At 41.2% G+C, this 15,604-nt stretch overlaps 1 protein-coding gene across 2 annotated transcripts; it reads left to right on the top strand.

Moving 5' to 3' along the window:
• The first annotated feature begins 220 nt into the window (after window positions 1-220).
• On the top strand, window positions 221-8,606 carry SMIM28 (small integral membrane protein 28). Of its 2 annotated transcripts, XM_079971021.1 has the most exons (3): window positions 221-277; window positions 572-816; window positions 7,461-8,606. In XM_079971021.1, the coding sequence occupies exons 2-3, from the start codon at window positions 706-708 to the stop codon at window positions 7,842-7,844; spliced, it is 495 nt and encodes a 164-aa protein (XP_079827147.1). In that variant the 5' UTR covers window positions 221-277; window positions 572-705; the 3' UTR covers window positions 7,845-8,606. The 2 variants fall into 2 exon arrangements, with proteins under 2 accessions (XP_079827147.1, XP_079827146.1); XM_079971020.1 differs by lacking the exon at window positions 221-277 and having other exon boundaries at window positions 414-816.
• The last annotated feature ends 6,998 nt before the right edge of the window (window positions 8,607-15,604 follow it).

Genomic DNA, 15,604 nt, shown 5'->3' with positions numbered 1-15,604 from the left:
TATATTCTCTGTGGCCAAAGCCTTTTCTGGCAGCAGCCTCTCTGCGGATTTATCATTAACATCTACATCTAATACTCCTAAATAATTCAGAACACCTTTCAGCCTTATGCCCTTGCCTGCCTACCCAGAAACCTCTTTCGCTATTTACATTACATCCAAGTGAAAATACAAAATGTGACTGTTTGTTTGTTTTTACTTCTACTACTATTACTTTGTAGAGGTGCAAGCACTTCTCTCCCTTTTAAACATGGATTACTCCCTGCCCCCACCCCAAAAGGTATTTATTAAATCTCTAAATTTAGAAAATTACCCAGAGTTAGAAGCATGTGGTCTCAGATTCTTATGCAAATTCCCCTTTAATAATCCTAATGCAAGCAACCCTCCAATCAGAAGAATGCTGTCCCATCCCTGATACCTGATGCCAGCTTTCTGGTAATGTAGGCCACTGAAGCAAATCCAGAGAGATTGAGTTGGAAGACGGAGGAGCATCTGAGAGTCATTTGGTTACTGTGCTACCTCCCTATCTCTCTCTCTCGCTCGCTCCCCCTCTCTCGTTGTTGCTTCCACCCAGGAAGAATTTCAAAATGGGTTTTAGCTGAGACATTTCCAGCTGTGTCAAGAGTAAGGAGAAGGGGCACCGTTTAAGAGAGACCAAAAGGCAAGGACCTAAACTGAAGCGGAACAACGAGGAACATTCATGAAAGCATGAGGTGGCTCTTAGACAGCAGCTGGAAGAAATTTGGACACGCTGACAGAGGAAACTATGACTGGTTAACTAGTGAGCCAGGTGCCCCATTGCTGGAAACACAGCTACAGGTCTGTACACAGCTCTTTCTGCTCCATTCAAGAATTTACAATTTCTTCTCTTAAGAGAGATGACTAAAAGACAGTTTTGATAGAATTTGGACTGTGTGTAATATTAGATAAGCTGACTTTCAAGGGTGGGGAGATGCACTCTTCGTTTTATTCTCTGTTGTAGGGCCTCGTTTTTGTGTTCAACAACTTGAGAGAAAAGGGCATTATATAGACAGAGATGCTAAAAGTTTAGTCCAAAATTGATAATGGGTTACAAAATTAGATAATTGTTATTTCATCTGTTGTTTTCTTTCAAAATGCATTCCTCCTTGTCTTTACTCCCACCCCAAATCTCTCTCTATCTCCCTTGATCGGGTCTCTGCAAACCCTTCCACAGATGTTAGACTGAAGTGCTGAACTCTTATTCTCTAAGCTGCGCAAATTACTTCACAGAGTGTAGGGAACTGGCAAGGGGAGGGAGCGGGAGACGCCTGTCAGAAATGAAAACACTGCCCTGAATATAAAGAGGGAGAGTTCATAGATAATGAGAGAGACTTAAAAGGTCACGTTTAGCCCTGGGGTAAATTAATATCCAAGGATAAACATTTAATACAGAAGAAATAACTTTGTCCACACTCCCTATAGAAGGTACTAACCATGCTGAATAAAAATAAATAAATCTGTCTTAGACCAACATGTCTGCAATTAAGTCAATTAGCAGTGCAATCCTATGTGTGCCTACTCAGAAGTAAGTCCCACTGAGTGGATCCATTTGTGACAGGACCAAAACAATAGATTGTATATGACAATAAACTGATTTCTGCTGCTATCGCCTCAACCAAAACACCCCTCAGTTAAATGCAAATATTCAATATGTGGTATTTTCTAGGCTCACTCACATATCCATTTGTTTTTCATTCACCAACACTTGATTCCATTCACTTGGTGGAACTTTTGAAATATATTGTGTACTTAGTACTTTTGAAATATATTGCCACTGAATGATACAGAACCTCTGCCTGTGGTGATAAATATGTGACAATTCATGAGCGTATTCACATCATTTACCTGATGTGAAAGTCAATGGGATTTATGAATGTGCATTTGTAGACTGGACCTCTGTTAAAAGTCACATCACATTAAATCTTGCACTTTGCATACACAAATCATTCCTGCTTTTGCATGAAACAATTTCCGCTTTATGCACAATTCTGCTTTTAATTATTAATTCCAAGTGGAACTAGCCCCCTACCCACAGTGGTCACACAATCAGGTTTTTTTCAGAGGTAAAACTAGTTAACAAAGAAATAAAATTGTTTTTCTTACCTCCATAACAGGACTAATACATACATGAATGTGTAGAACAACTTGCAAGAGCAGAAAGTCCCATGCAGACTTGGGGATGATGATGATGATGATGATGATGATAAATAATAATAATAATAATAATAATAATAATAATAATAATAATTTATTTATACCCCGCCCATCTGGGCGGCTTCCAAAAGAATATTAAAATACTATGATACATCAAACATTAAAAGCTTCCCTAAACAGGGCTGCCTATAAGCACACTATATAATATGGTATCTGAATTCTTACCCTCTCCCCTCACTGAAAGTGCACCCTACCCATTCATTAGCTTAGGAGTTCCAGTTAGAGAAAAGTTTGAATTGCATGTGTTTTTAGTTTGTCGCTTCTGAGTATTACATAATACGTAGAATTATAATTCTGTGCCCAACTAATAGTTCCTAGTCTCTATATATTTCCGTACCTAGGGGTGGTAGAGTAATTCAGTTGCAAATTTGCACTTCCCAAAACAATACATGTACCAAAATAAGTTGTCCTTTTAAATTTGCACTTCTCAGAATTTTGTAATACAGTTCTCCAGTCAAAAATGTGTACGAAACACTGTACCTTAAGGAAACATGTGCATAAAAACACGTGTTCATAAAAATAACACACAGCATGTGCTATGTTAGGGAAAATTCCTTGCAAAAATGTGCTTATTAGGAAAAAAAATTGCACAAAAATGCTGACGAATTTTCTTGAGGGTTTTCTTTTTTAAAAATGCAATGCAGAAAAGTGGTAAACTGAACTTGAGGCTGGAAAAAGGAAAAACTGAGAGAAACAAGAATTGATAGCTAGCCTGTTCCTAACTGTAATTAGGCCCAAGTATGCATTATTGAAATAATAAAATATTATTCCCTTGCCTACCCCTGCCTCAATTTTCCTCCTCTTCCTCTGTTGTTTCCCTGTGCCTGTTTTAGATTATAAACCTCTGCCATATATGTTCTTTGTAAAGTACCATGTACAGAGATGGCACTATATCAATAGATAATATTAGGAAATTGGGCAATTCAGCTTCTTCTACCAAAATGACATGTCTCTTATCGCTGATATATTTTCCCCAAATTCTTTTGTCAACCAAAAAGAATAACCAAAGTATCATAGCTGTCAACCTTTCGCTTTTTTTAAGGGAAATTCCCTTATTCCGAATAGGATTCCTCGTGAGAAAAGGGAAAAGTTGACAGCTATGCAAAATATTAGGAGGGGTGCCTGATGTAAAATAAAGAAAGCACAAAATGATAAGATTTGTTTCATGAAAGAGAACCTAGGTTAAAAACCCAGGCAATTTTATCTTTTTTAAGAAGTGAAAGATATTTGAGAAAGGTATTGCTTCTCTTAGTGTACATTTCTTTTTCCACAGAGTCACATATGATTTTGTAGAGTTGTGAAAAATACAAAAGCCTGCAAATGTTCACTAAAATCTATTTACCAGAGTTCTTAAGTGGAATGAGTGTACTTATCGCACGCCACACAGTGATTTCCCCCTCCCTACTTTGTGTGAAAAAAATATGATCTGTCTCCAGCCTCCATTATATCAGCCTCCCAAAAGCAACATTTTCAGTCATCAGCACGCTGACTATGATAAAGTTTTCTGCATCTATAAAGCATACAATATTCAAACACATCTGACGACTCATATTGAAAATCTATGCAACAAATGCTTTCACTGCTCCCGCATTTGGAAATATTGATTTTGCTTTCCCTAGTGAGGTATAAAAAACAGAGGGTAGAAGGCGCACTTAAGAGTCATTTGGAATGCATCCTGTTTGTGATTCAGCCATTAGGCTGCAATTTGTACTAAAATGGAATGGAAGAGAAAAGTCACAGCTTTCCTTTATCCCATCCACCTCTCCCCACTACTACCAACCATATTATAAAGCCTTTATTTTAAGGAAAACTGTAATTGATCTCACAATTCATTGTGCCAGTTATTTACTACTTCTTTTTTTGCAATTTCCTGGTATTACAGTAACCAAAACTACAATGTGCTATAAATGTTGAACATGGATAAGGTGGGGATGCCCATCTCACACTTTTAATTGAAGCCTTTTAAAATTCCCACTTCCTTCACCATGACCCAATGGCCAAAGGTTTCTTCATCACAGCTTTGCCATCTCTGCTCCACTTTTGGCAGGCACCAAACCTTAAATCAATATTAATTTCATTATTTTGCTATTTCTATAAATTTCCCAAAAGTGACAATTAAAATGAGTTTGATTTTACTTCATTGTATGTGTGTTTTTAACTGAGTCTATAGCAAATGAGTCTATAGCACTTTACTCAAAAACAACCATGAGCACTAGTTTTTCCCTCTCTATACAGTGGTACCTCGGGTTAAGTACCGTATTTTTTGCACCATAACACTCACTTTTTTCCTCCTAGAAAGTAAGGGGAAATGTCTGTGCGTGTTATGGAGCGAATGCCTGCGGGTGGCAGGGGGATCTGCTGCAGTCATGAGCAGAGGATCCATGGTTCCCCTTCCTTCCCTCCTCCGTGGTTACAAAGCATGGATCCACATGGATCCTCAGGATTTTTGCATTGGGCTACTCCAAACTCACTGTCAGATCACATGTCTGTGGCCACGGCATGAACCACAAAAATCATATATCCACTATTTCATTTAGAATATTTTTTTTCTTATTTTCCTCCTCTAAAAACTATGTGCGTGTTATGGTCTGGTGCGTGTTATAGAGTGAAAAATACGGTACTTAATTCATTCCGGAGGTCCATTCTTAATCTGAAACTGTTCTTAACCTGAAGCACCACTTTAGCTAATGGGGCCTCCTGCTGCCGCCACGCTGCTGGAGCACGATTTCTGTTCTTATCCTGAAGCAAAGTTCTTAACCTGAAGCACTATTTCTGAGTTAGCGGAGTCTGTAACCTGAAGCGTATGTAACCTGAGGTACCACTGTATTGAGTTCCTAGTGCAATGTGGGAATGTTCACGCTCAGTGCTATTTTTCTAGGAAAAGAGGTGCTAGAACTGTTCTTGAACGCCTCCCTTGTTCTCTTACAATGGCAATGACACCCACCTGAGAAGTGCCGGAACTGAGTTCCGGCTGAAAAAAAGCCCTGTTCATGCTGACTTGATTTCATGATGCCTAAGTGCAAAAGGCACTCTGATAGGAAGGAGAAGAATTTCCTTCTTAGTGCACATTGTGCATATTTGATACAATATTGCAATAGAACTCCAAAAGAAATTACACACAATAAATATACCTATGTGCTGCCTTGATCTAGGAATGAATGTCCTGAATATATGCTTTGAAAAGGAATGAGCACTCATGTGTTTACCATGTGCACACACAACAGGAAGCTGTGACTGGCTTCCTATCGCATGCACTGCAGACACAGCTGCATTCATCATAGGTAATATTGTGTACATTTTCTCATATGGAATTGACAATCAGGCACTGGGCATACCAAATGCTATCAATTGGTTTTTGAAGGCATGACATTTGTTGGAATGGAATGTGCACTTAGACACAACCAATGTATTCTAGAGTGCTAGCACAGACTTGTGTCTATATATGGGAAGGAAAGCAATGCAAAAGCAGCTGAACTTATTTACATGTCATGGGGCTTAGGGGTTGTGGTCTAAGATTATTGTGCAGCAACAAATGCAAGGAGAAAAATCAATGGCATCCTTCAGCCTGACTATATATCTTCCCTGGTCTTTCCTTAATCCACCCTCATTCTGTTTATTCCATACAAGATCATCAACAGTTATCCCTCCTGTTTTTTAAGCCACATTGCTATCCTTCAAAATTATTTCCAAATGCCTCTTCCTCTGCGACCCAACTTTCCTCTAAGTTTATGTCACTTACTGCCAGTCTCTCTGTGCCTTATTGCATTGGTCACTAAGTTTTCTCAGCAACCACTGCATCACCTCTATGTTCTGCATTCTGATAGTACTAAATACCAGGAGGTATTGCCTACAGGAGGATTGCCTATTGCTGAGCATTAATGAAAAACCAAAGCAGTTTGGGACCATTTGTACTGGCAAGCATTCTCAATGTGACTCCTCTTAGCCAGAAAGGTTGTTTAGGTGAGTGTGAGCTGGCATTCTGAGGACAGATGGAATTCTATTCCGTTCTGTGGACAGGTACTCTGGAAGACCCTCCCAACAGGTGGTGTGCATTCACAGAACACTGGCTTCCTCGTCAGACATCAACAGACATGTCCTGTACCAGGACTGACTGAGAGGAATAGTGTAGATGACTTGTCATGGTCAGATCACTTCCTGTTGAGATTTAGGCTTTCAGCACCCTTTCCCCCCAGCAGAGGTGCAGAGCCGTAGCTAGGTGATCTTGCACCCCTGGCAGAACCGTCCAGATTGTGCCCCCTAGCCACAGACAAATTAGCTCTTATTTCCACCTCTCCTCCAACCCCAACCCCCCTTCCACCCATTCAATGCACCCTCTATTTAAAACTATTTCTTATGAGGCAATAATCAATATTTATATTTATGGACATATTTTTAGCCAATTTTGCGCCCCCCATTGCCTGCACCCCTGGCAGGGGCCCATCTCACCACCCCCTAACTACGGCCATGCAGAGGTGGGAGACCTATTAGGATGGTTTGCCCTTGGAGACTGGTGGATCCAATGGGTTCCTGGACAGCTCTGGGAATGCCAGAGGTGCATCATTTGGCATTTTGTGTTTAGCACACCTCCAGAAGATAGCAGTATGGGACATTTTCTGGGTTTGTGGGTAGAAAGATCTTGACAGAAGCAGTTAATTTTTTTTTCAATAGAGAACTATGGCATATGCTCAACAGCACTCTCATTTCCCATTGAAAACAAGACGTGGGGCTGCAATTCTATACACATATTTGTAACTAAGCCCCACTGAACTCAGTGGGACTATGTCTGATTAAATATGCATAGAATTGCCTTGCAGAAATGTTTAACTTGGAATTCAACTATATAGCTGCAAACAAAACATTTAAGTGTGCTGTAAAGTGCATTATACAAATGTGACACTAGATGGTGATGGTGAGCTATGGCAAATTCAATATTTTTTTCAAAACAGTTTTGTTTGTTTTTTAAAGCATTTTCACAGCATTTTTTATATGTGTCTAGATTCCACTTTGGTATGGATTGTGCCTTGCTATTTTTCTTGAGCTGCTTTATTTCACTGGTTGTGGTGCAAGATTAAAACTCCCTTTTTAGTAGAATAACCAGTAGCTATTTCTTCATGTCGTCTAGCGCAACCTGGTTTTGTTTCTGTGCTGTAACCTGAGCTGGTGATAAAGTGAGGTGTTGGCATTCCCAAATGCCTGATACATTTTTCTTCTCTTGGTTGCTGTTTCAGAGTCAGCACAAAACAAGCTCAACCAAAGAAGATATTGAACCGTTCTTATGCATCATCCTGCCGGCTACCATGATGCTCTTTCTGGCATTCCTGTTGCTCTTCCTTTACAGACGCTGCCGACGTCGCAGCCCTCAGGCTCAGATCTTCAGCATTGACCTCCCAGACTCCCTTCCAGAGCATGAAGTGACTGACTTTCTCTCAGTGCTGCCCTGGAGCAGTGAGCAGAGCTTTCATTACTCCACTCTCCTCCCTGAAACTGCCTTTCTCACTGTATGCTTGCCTCCGTCATACGAGGAGGCTACCATGAAAACCTCAATGGAAGAGGACCACATCCAGCTCTTTCAAGATCCAGTGCCTCCTTACGAAGAGACAAAACAGCAGTAAAACCTATGGAAATAACTATGGCTGCAGTTCTCGTGGTTTAAAAGAAGGGGGGGACTCCAAACAAGGGAATAGCTATAATCATAAAGGAACTTTGACCGGTTAATATGCTTAATTATGCCATTTTTAAACAGCACAGAAAACAAAGCAAAAAACTCTACAAGATTGCTGTGTAGGAGAAAACTATGAAATTAATGCGGTACCTCAGATTTTTCTGCACTATTTGACATAAGCAAAGGTGTTTTGGAAGGCTAAGTCTGAGCAATGTGGACTGTAGCAGCTGTGGTAAAAAACAATTATGCTGGAGATTTTTTTTACACAGAGACACACACACACACACCAATAACTGAAAGGGCTTTAACGTTTTTTTTAAAAATTGCACTAACTTGTTGAAGATTTTAACAAATAGTCAAAAGTCAAAATAGAGACTGCAATGACAATTAACATGAATCTGAAAAGTGAGGGCTGAAGATGCCTATTTACCAGTTAATACCATCATTATGTTTGGCAGTGGGCTACTATTATGCTACAGGCCTTCCATTGTTCTTCTGACAGCTGTGAAGTCTGAATACAAGTAAAAACGACCCAGAAAGGTCCAGGCCTTCTATGGAAGACAGACTTGTGGCAAGTAATGACACAACAATGCAGCAATGCGATAGGGTCTACAGAGTGTACAGAACGGTTTCACGTTGTTTTATACTTTTAATTAAAGAATAAACAAGTCATGTAACCATTCAGCTCTGAGTGTATGCTGGACTAGGTAAAGGTAAAGGTAAAGGTACCCCTGCCCGTACGGGCCAGTCTTGACAGACTCTGGGGTTGTGCGCCCATCTCACTTAAGAGGCCAGGGGCCAGCGCTGTCCGGAGACACTTCCGGGTCACGTGGCCAGCGTGACATCGCTGCTCTGGCGAGCCAGAGCCGCACACGGAAACGCCGTTTACCTTCCCGCCGGTAAGCGGTCCCTATTTATCTACTTGCACCCGGAGGTGCTTTCGAACTGCTAGGTTGGCAGGCGCTGGGACCGAGCAGCGGGAGCGCACCCCGCCGCGGGGATTCGAACCGCCGACCTTTCGATCGGCAAGCCCTAGGCGCTGAGGCTTTAACCCACAAATCTAGCTAAATTTTAAAAAAATAAAGTTTTTTTTTAAAATCACCTTTTAGTTTGCTTCTGCTCCCCACCCCCTTTCAAACAATGAGTCCTGCACTGGGAGAAAGGCGGGACATAATATATCTCTGTCTCCATAGGAGTAGATGGTAAACACAGAAACATAAACTATATAATTCATCCGATGGTGCTACCATGCCAGATAGCTCTCTTTTTGGCTGAAGAGTAGGATAAAACTCATAAAGAAATGAAAACAAGCCTCTGTTAAGGATATATCTGAATGTGCAGTCCAGGGTTTGTGTTAGGGAGTTGGATATGAGGATAGTTCAGCTTTCATTGCCATCAATAGTGAATAGCACATATTCTCTTTTTCCCTTTATAAGAATTTGCAGAATAAAGTCAGTACGTTTTAGCAACCATGCCACTCCCAGTGTTATATTCCCCATCTCTTGGTCACATTACGTCCTTATGTATTTGATTTCTTGCCATTTAAATTTTTACCCTTTGTGCCAATCTTCAATGAATCAATCAATAATTTTATTCCTATGCCACCTTTCCACAGTACAAAGCATGCTAAAGGCTGCTTACAACGCGAAAAAATAAACAATTACAACATAGCAAAAGTATTCATAAACAAAACATCAGAAAATGCACAACCAATTGGAACAACTTCCATGCAAATCACAATAGGAGCTAAAATAAAGATACAAAAAAAAAAAATCACTAACAGCAATAACCCCCCCCACACACACACACACCAATCCCTTAAACAATACCACTGCTCAATATTCTTGATGTTTGGGACAAATTAATGTGTGTGAGAGAGTGAGTGAGAAGACAGTCTACACAGCCATATTCATAAATGTGAATATGTAACTAACAAGATATCTGAATTCATGGCTTTCATAGGTCAATTTGCACAACTAGCAGTGGTATCTAAGGTTAGTTATAGTCAGACCAGATTCACTGAAATTCAATGGGTATGACTTAGTTGAATATCATCCCAGAGCTTTAATGCAGTATTGATTAATGGAAAGTTTTTATTTGATAATGACAACCTCACATGGTCATGTGCATTGAACCAGGGACAAATAATTGCCTGGTGAATTAATTTTTACCTCAGATGACCTATGTGGGTGCTGCATTCACACCCGTTTTTAGTAAACTGGAATCCAGATAGAGAAATCATTTCACAATGGGCCAATAAATAATGAGTTATTCTGCTTCACTTCATCAATATCAAACCAGCACCGTATGATTATTCTAACATTGTATCAGCATATGACCTACATGACACAGTTTTTAGCCTTGTTCCTTACTTATTCTTCATAATTGTTATGGAGCACTTGGAGGTCAAGAGGGGGCCAATAGGACAATCTTATTTAAAACCAAGCTAACTGACAGAGACTTAAGAAACTGGATTATTTGGTAGTGCATTGAAATAATAAATATTGAGGAAAACTAATACAGTCAACTTCCACTAATCTGCAATTTTGACAAAGGTTTACTTTCCATTTCTTGACATTCTACTGAACTAAGTTGTTTTATGGAAGCCTAACATTCTACAACCATGAAATAAATTGTCATTTGCCTAGCTGCCATCCCTCTCATTTCATTGCATGCAGATCACTAGTGTACTAAGGTGACCTACATGGCCAATAGCAATAGCTAGGGCACCCAGGAGCAATTTTGTCAGTGGCTCTACGCATCTCACAGTGTGACGAGAGTCTCAGCAAGTGCCAAACATCATCCAGAGTGTTAAGGAATACATTGATTTCCGTCTCTGTGGGTGAACCATCATATTGGTGCCCCACCCTTGCAAACTGAACTGACCACATCCAGCCCAACTCTGTGTAGAATAATATTTATGCTTATTATTTGCTGGCTGCCAGTTCATTTCTGGGCCCAATTCAAAGTCTCACATTAGTATTTACAGCCCTAAATGACTTAGGCCCAAAGTATCTGAGAGACTTGTCTCCTTCCCTACAGATCCTCCTGTGTGTTTTGATCAGCCCTTTTGGTAGTTATACCTCCCTAAGTAGTTTCGGGGGTGGTCTGAGAGAAGGCATTCTCTGTGGCAGCCCCCAACAGACAGCTTTTTAATAACAGAGCTTTTGGCAAGTGCTGAAGATGCATCTCTTCACCCTGGTCTTTTAACACCTGTGATGTGTTTTTTCAAGACCCACCCTATTCCTGTGATCACAAACTGCTTTAATTTTCAAATTTAAATTGTTGTAACTGGCCCCAGGACCTGCTAGTGAAGGGCAGGTAATAAATTCCATAATGACAATGGTAATAAGCCTTATTCATGCTGGTTGGAGGGGGAAATGGTATAAAAGAACATTCCTGGATGCCAAGATCCAAGTTTGGGGCAAGTACTCTTTGGTGAGAGAACTCCAGCAGAGAGTTAAAACTACACAGTATGCAGCAAAGTAAAGTGTGGAAATATAGGCTGTTAAAACTTTTAAAATGCATCTTTCCAAGCAGTCCTCTTTTTCCCCAGCATAGTAAAAGGACACACATTTAGTAAGATAGAATGGGTATACTTACAAACTCTCCAAAGGCCAGGCTCATATGCTTTTCCATACATCAGTCTGAAAGGCCGCACAGGCAGTAAAATTTAGTTTTGTTCCAAAGTGGTGAGAGTTCCTAAATTGTTCGCATAGGAACTTAAGAGTGGCCTGTGAGAGCCATGCAGGTTGAACTAGCACAACTAGCTCAGACCTCCTCATCTGCCACAGGTCCTGTGAATCAACAACATGTGATATACATATGGTAAATTAGAGCACAGGTGATCCTGAGAACTACTGATGCACCTCTCAACATCTGCCATCTCCCTCCTGTCTCGGTCTCCCATTTTCACAGTTGACATGACACTGATACAAGCTCATGCAAAACTACTCAGGATATAAATGATGAAATGCAGTTTTCTTTCTGACCATTAGTTGTCATCTTCCTATTCTGTTCTCTCACATTTTATTCTATCAAACTGTGGCAAATCTTATTGCAAAGGAGAACCATTGATCCTTCTTCAGAATCTGTCCATATTGCTTTTGTGATGTAGGAGGAGGGATTTGCTGAAGGGGTGGAGTTTTATTTCTAGATTGGTCACAGCTGCGGCATGGTGCAATTATTACTGGCAATTCTAATAGTGAGCTGTTGTGCAAGATGAGATGTGAGAGAAGAGCCTATTCCATAAAGCTAACATTACTCATCGTCCAGCACAGTTGAGCATCTTAACAGGGAGGAGGCCATACAGAAGGGTGAAATCAGGGATGCAAAGTAATAACAGAGAACAAGACCAGGTCAAAAGTAAGCCTCTTATGAACCTGCTTTCCCCTCCCTTGTTTCCCAATCTCCAACTATCTCTCAGTCTATTTAATTAACTTTTACATCAGATACACAAAAAGGAATACAAAAGCTGCAGCCTTAATTCTATATAGTGACTTTTTCAGTCTCTCAGATTAAAGCATGCATGTGTCATTTCCTAATAGGAATTTAAAAAAAAACCCAACTTGTTCAGGACAAATTACTTTACAAGAGAACAAAGGTGCAGAAAAGGTAGTGACCTTGTTATCACAAGTAGCAGCTGAAGCAGTAAACCTTAAACCTTAAAAAAATACAGTATTTGTTATATTTTTTGTCATAACATTTAACAGACACTTGAAGTAATGTCATTATCAGGATAACTGAATAGTTGTGTGATAAATTTAACTGTTCAGAACTCCTTTCTAAGTTCTTGTAGTAGTCTAAGCTTTAGGGCAACAAATCTCTCCAAAAGGTTGCTTGGTCTCCTGGCTGCCACTAGTCTATCATTCACGTAAACTAGCCTGAGACAACCAGCAGGAGCTCACATGATTGAATGTCCCTCCATGTTAAAAAAAATCAATCCACCTACATAGAAAACTTGCACAAAGCTAAGGTAGAAGCTTCTCTGTGATATCTACTTTTCTATGGGGTGGGGTTTGTTTTAAGAAGAACTCATTCACGCGAGGCCCCCACCTGCAATTTGAAGTGGCATCGTGTGGACATAGGCGTACCACTTCATTAGTTGTTTCTGAGGTCTAAACTCCATGAGGCCTTGTTGGTGGGCACTGCCTGGTTAGTGTTGACATGTGACAGGGCCTTCTTAGTGCTGGTTCCTTGTTTATGGAATGCCCTCCCTCATTACTATCAGGAGAAATTTAAAAACATTACTGTTTATCCAAGTATTTGATGACAAGATATTGCTCCCGGCTGAGATCCCTGAAATCACTGGCTGAGATTATTCTCGTAAATGTTTTTAGAATGCTTTTATAATTTTTCTTTCGTTCTTTGCTTACTATTGATGGATTTTTCTGCCCTAAATTCCTTCGGGATGAAGGGTAGGGTATAAATTGAATTAATGATAATGCTGCTTTATTGCTTTGATGATGATGATGATGATTAACTGCACAATTAAAATCATTACATAATTTATCTCATTAAATATAAATCAGTAGGAAATAAATAAAACCATATAAAAGCACCACAGCCAGCCTGCCTCCTCATTCCCAGCACAAGATACTGCCACACTCAGCTTACTTGAACCAAAACCAAAAAGAAAAGGCTCTGGGCGGCAGCAACACACAGCTCTAGGGGGAATAAGTTCCATAAGCAGGAAGAAAAAATGAAAATGCCCTATCATGTGAACCTGTCAGTCAGTCTATCATACTAAATGGAAGATCCATAAGCAGAGCCGCTGAGGCCAATCTCAAGACCTCCAAAGGTTCATATGGCTATAAATGCTCCTTCAAGTAGCTCAGTCCTATTGTACCGATCTGGTGTGAAAATCATGGCAGTACCTATCTCGGGCCAGGATTCCACACTATACGCCTTCCATGCAGTGATATTGACTGTGAGGAACAAAACAAAGCATTACATGAGCGACAGAGGGTCGCTGGTGCAGATGTACAGCTGTCTTCTTTGGGGTAAGGTGCTACGGTGGTACAACTGTGCTGTTTCTGTGGAACTGCAAGAAAGTTTAGCACTGTCACGAACAGCAGATGGGAGAAGAGACCTGCTTAATGCCACACCAGTATGTGATATTTCAATTAAGCAGGCAATGATGATTATGCAACAATGTTCCCTTGTTCTCCTCTCCCTCTTCCACCACGTATGGTATCATTATCAGAGCTGATCACATTACAGAGCCAGGCCTCATTTATGTGACCTTCATAAACATTTTTTTGTCAGAGGTTTAGCCAGTTTAATGCCTGAAATGTGTGTCATATACCTCTGGAGCAACTACAGTTTAAAGAGCATCAAACCCTTTTAGGGGGGAAAATAAAAATCCACATTCTAGATATTATCTCTGCATCAACTAATTCTCCCTAAATCTGATTTTCACTCGAGTCTGGGCCCTCATTTATGAAAGCAGATGCAACATAATTGCTTAATATACCAGCGACTTTGTATCCACTGGTTCTAATTCCCTGTCAGTCTTCCTTACCAAAGGATGATCTTTTCCCTCCCCAGCTCCTGGCTGCTGTGTCTGTGCTCGAAAAGCCTTTTATAGTGTTATAAAGGCTTTGCCTATTGGCTTCACTGCGCAAGTGGGCGACTGCAAATTTTTACTAGGGTTGCTTTCTGCAGTGTGTCACCATTATGCCCACTTCTAGATCTTATTTGTTTACATCTTTATCTGAAAGGTCGCAACAGGGACAGTTGGTGATTTTGCAATGCCACAAATTAATTTATATTTCCACCTCTCCATTCCTGGGCTATACTTTTCTTACTTACCTGGAGCTACCAGCTTCAATTCAACCATTTCATTTCTAGAAAGCAACCGAGAAATACGTGGGCTCTGGTCCATTTTTGCTATGGAGAGCATTCCTAGCATGTGGAGATGCTGTTCATCCCTAAATGTGTCAGGGAACTATGAATGCCCTTTTTGCTTCTCACCGCCACCGGCAAAAAAAAATTGCAATTCTGCAGGAGGGGCACTTGTTCCCTTTGCATTTTAAGAGAGCGTGTTGAAAACTTAAACTCTTTGGTCTGCAATCCACAAAACCCTTGTCAGTGCTGCTTCTCAGACTGAAAACATTAAATCTGCGGGTCGCTCCCAGAGCAACTCGCGTGCCAGAAGTTTCGCCCGCGTTTCTGCTTCTACGGACCACTTTCCTCACAGAGGAGCCTCAGAATATGAGAATATGCGGAGGAGCACGAGCCAACAAGGCGCCCCCGCGCATTCTATAGTACGGGAGGGGGGGGACATTTGCGCTCCTAAAGGAGGCGATGCATCTCCTCACAAAGTTGGGAGTGGGAGGAAAAGAGAGCCAAGGCGCGCGAATGCCTTCGGCTTTCAAAGGGCCCTTGTCATCTCGGCCGCCCCCCCCCCCTTCCCTCCTCCCGCTTGAGGCATATGACAATCTGCCATTAGCTCACTCCCGCATTCCCAAGAGCTTGGGGGCCAGCCAGCCAGCACAACAAGCAGCATCTGACACCAAGCGGCACTGCAGGGCCAGGAGGAGCGCGCGCCCGTTCCCCGCCCACCGCCGTCGCCAGCAAAACAGCCGCTTTCGCTCCTCGCTCCCCCACCCCTCGCGCGCGCGCACCCTCTCACACGTGCGAAGCTGCTCCTTTGAGGGCAGCCAATCCGGACGCCTCTCGTAGGCTGACTGGAAAGGCGGCCAAGTG

The sequence above is a fragment of the Podarcis cretensis genome (assembly GCF_951804945.1).
Source record: "Podarcis cretensis genome assembly, chromosome: 3".
Classification (NCBI taxonomy): domain Eukaryota; kingdom Metazoa; phylum Chordata; class Lepidosauria; order Squamata; family Lacertidae; genus Podarcis; species Podarcis cretensis.
This window is presented reverse-complemented; position numbering and strand designations above follow the sequence as displayed.

What these genes read in the sequence shown, in the direction of transcription:
- SMIM28 (XM_079971021.1), top strand. Translation starts at nt 706, where the DNA reads ATGAGGTGGCTCTTAGACAGCAGCTGGAAGAAATTTGGACACGCTGAC. An exon ending in TGCTGGAAACACAGCTACAG is followed by an intron (nt 817 to 7,460) that starts GTCTGTACACAG and finishes TTGCTGTTTCAG; the next exon opens with AGTCAGCACAAAACAAGCTC.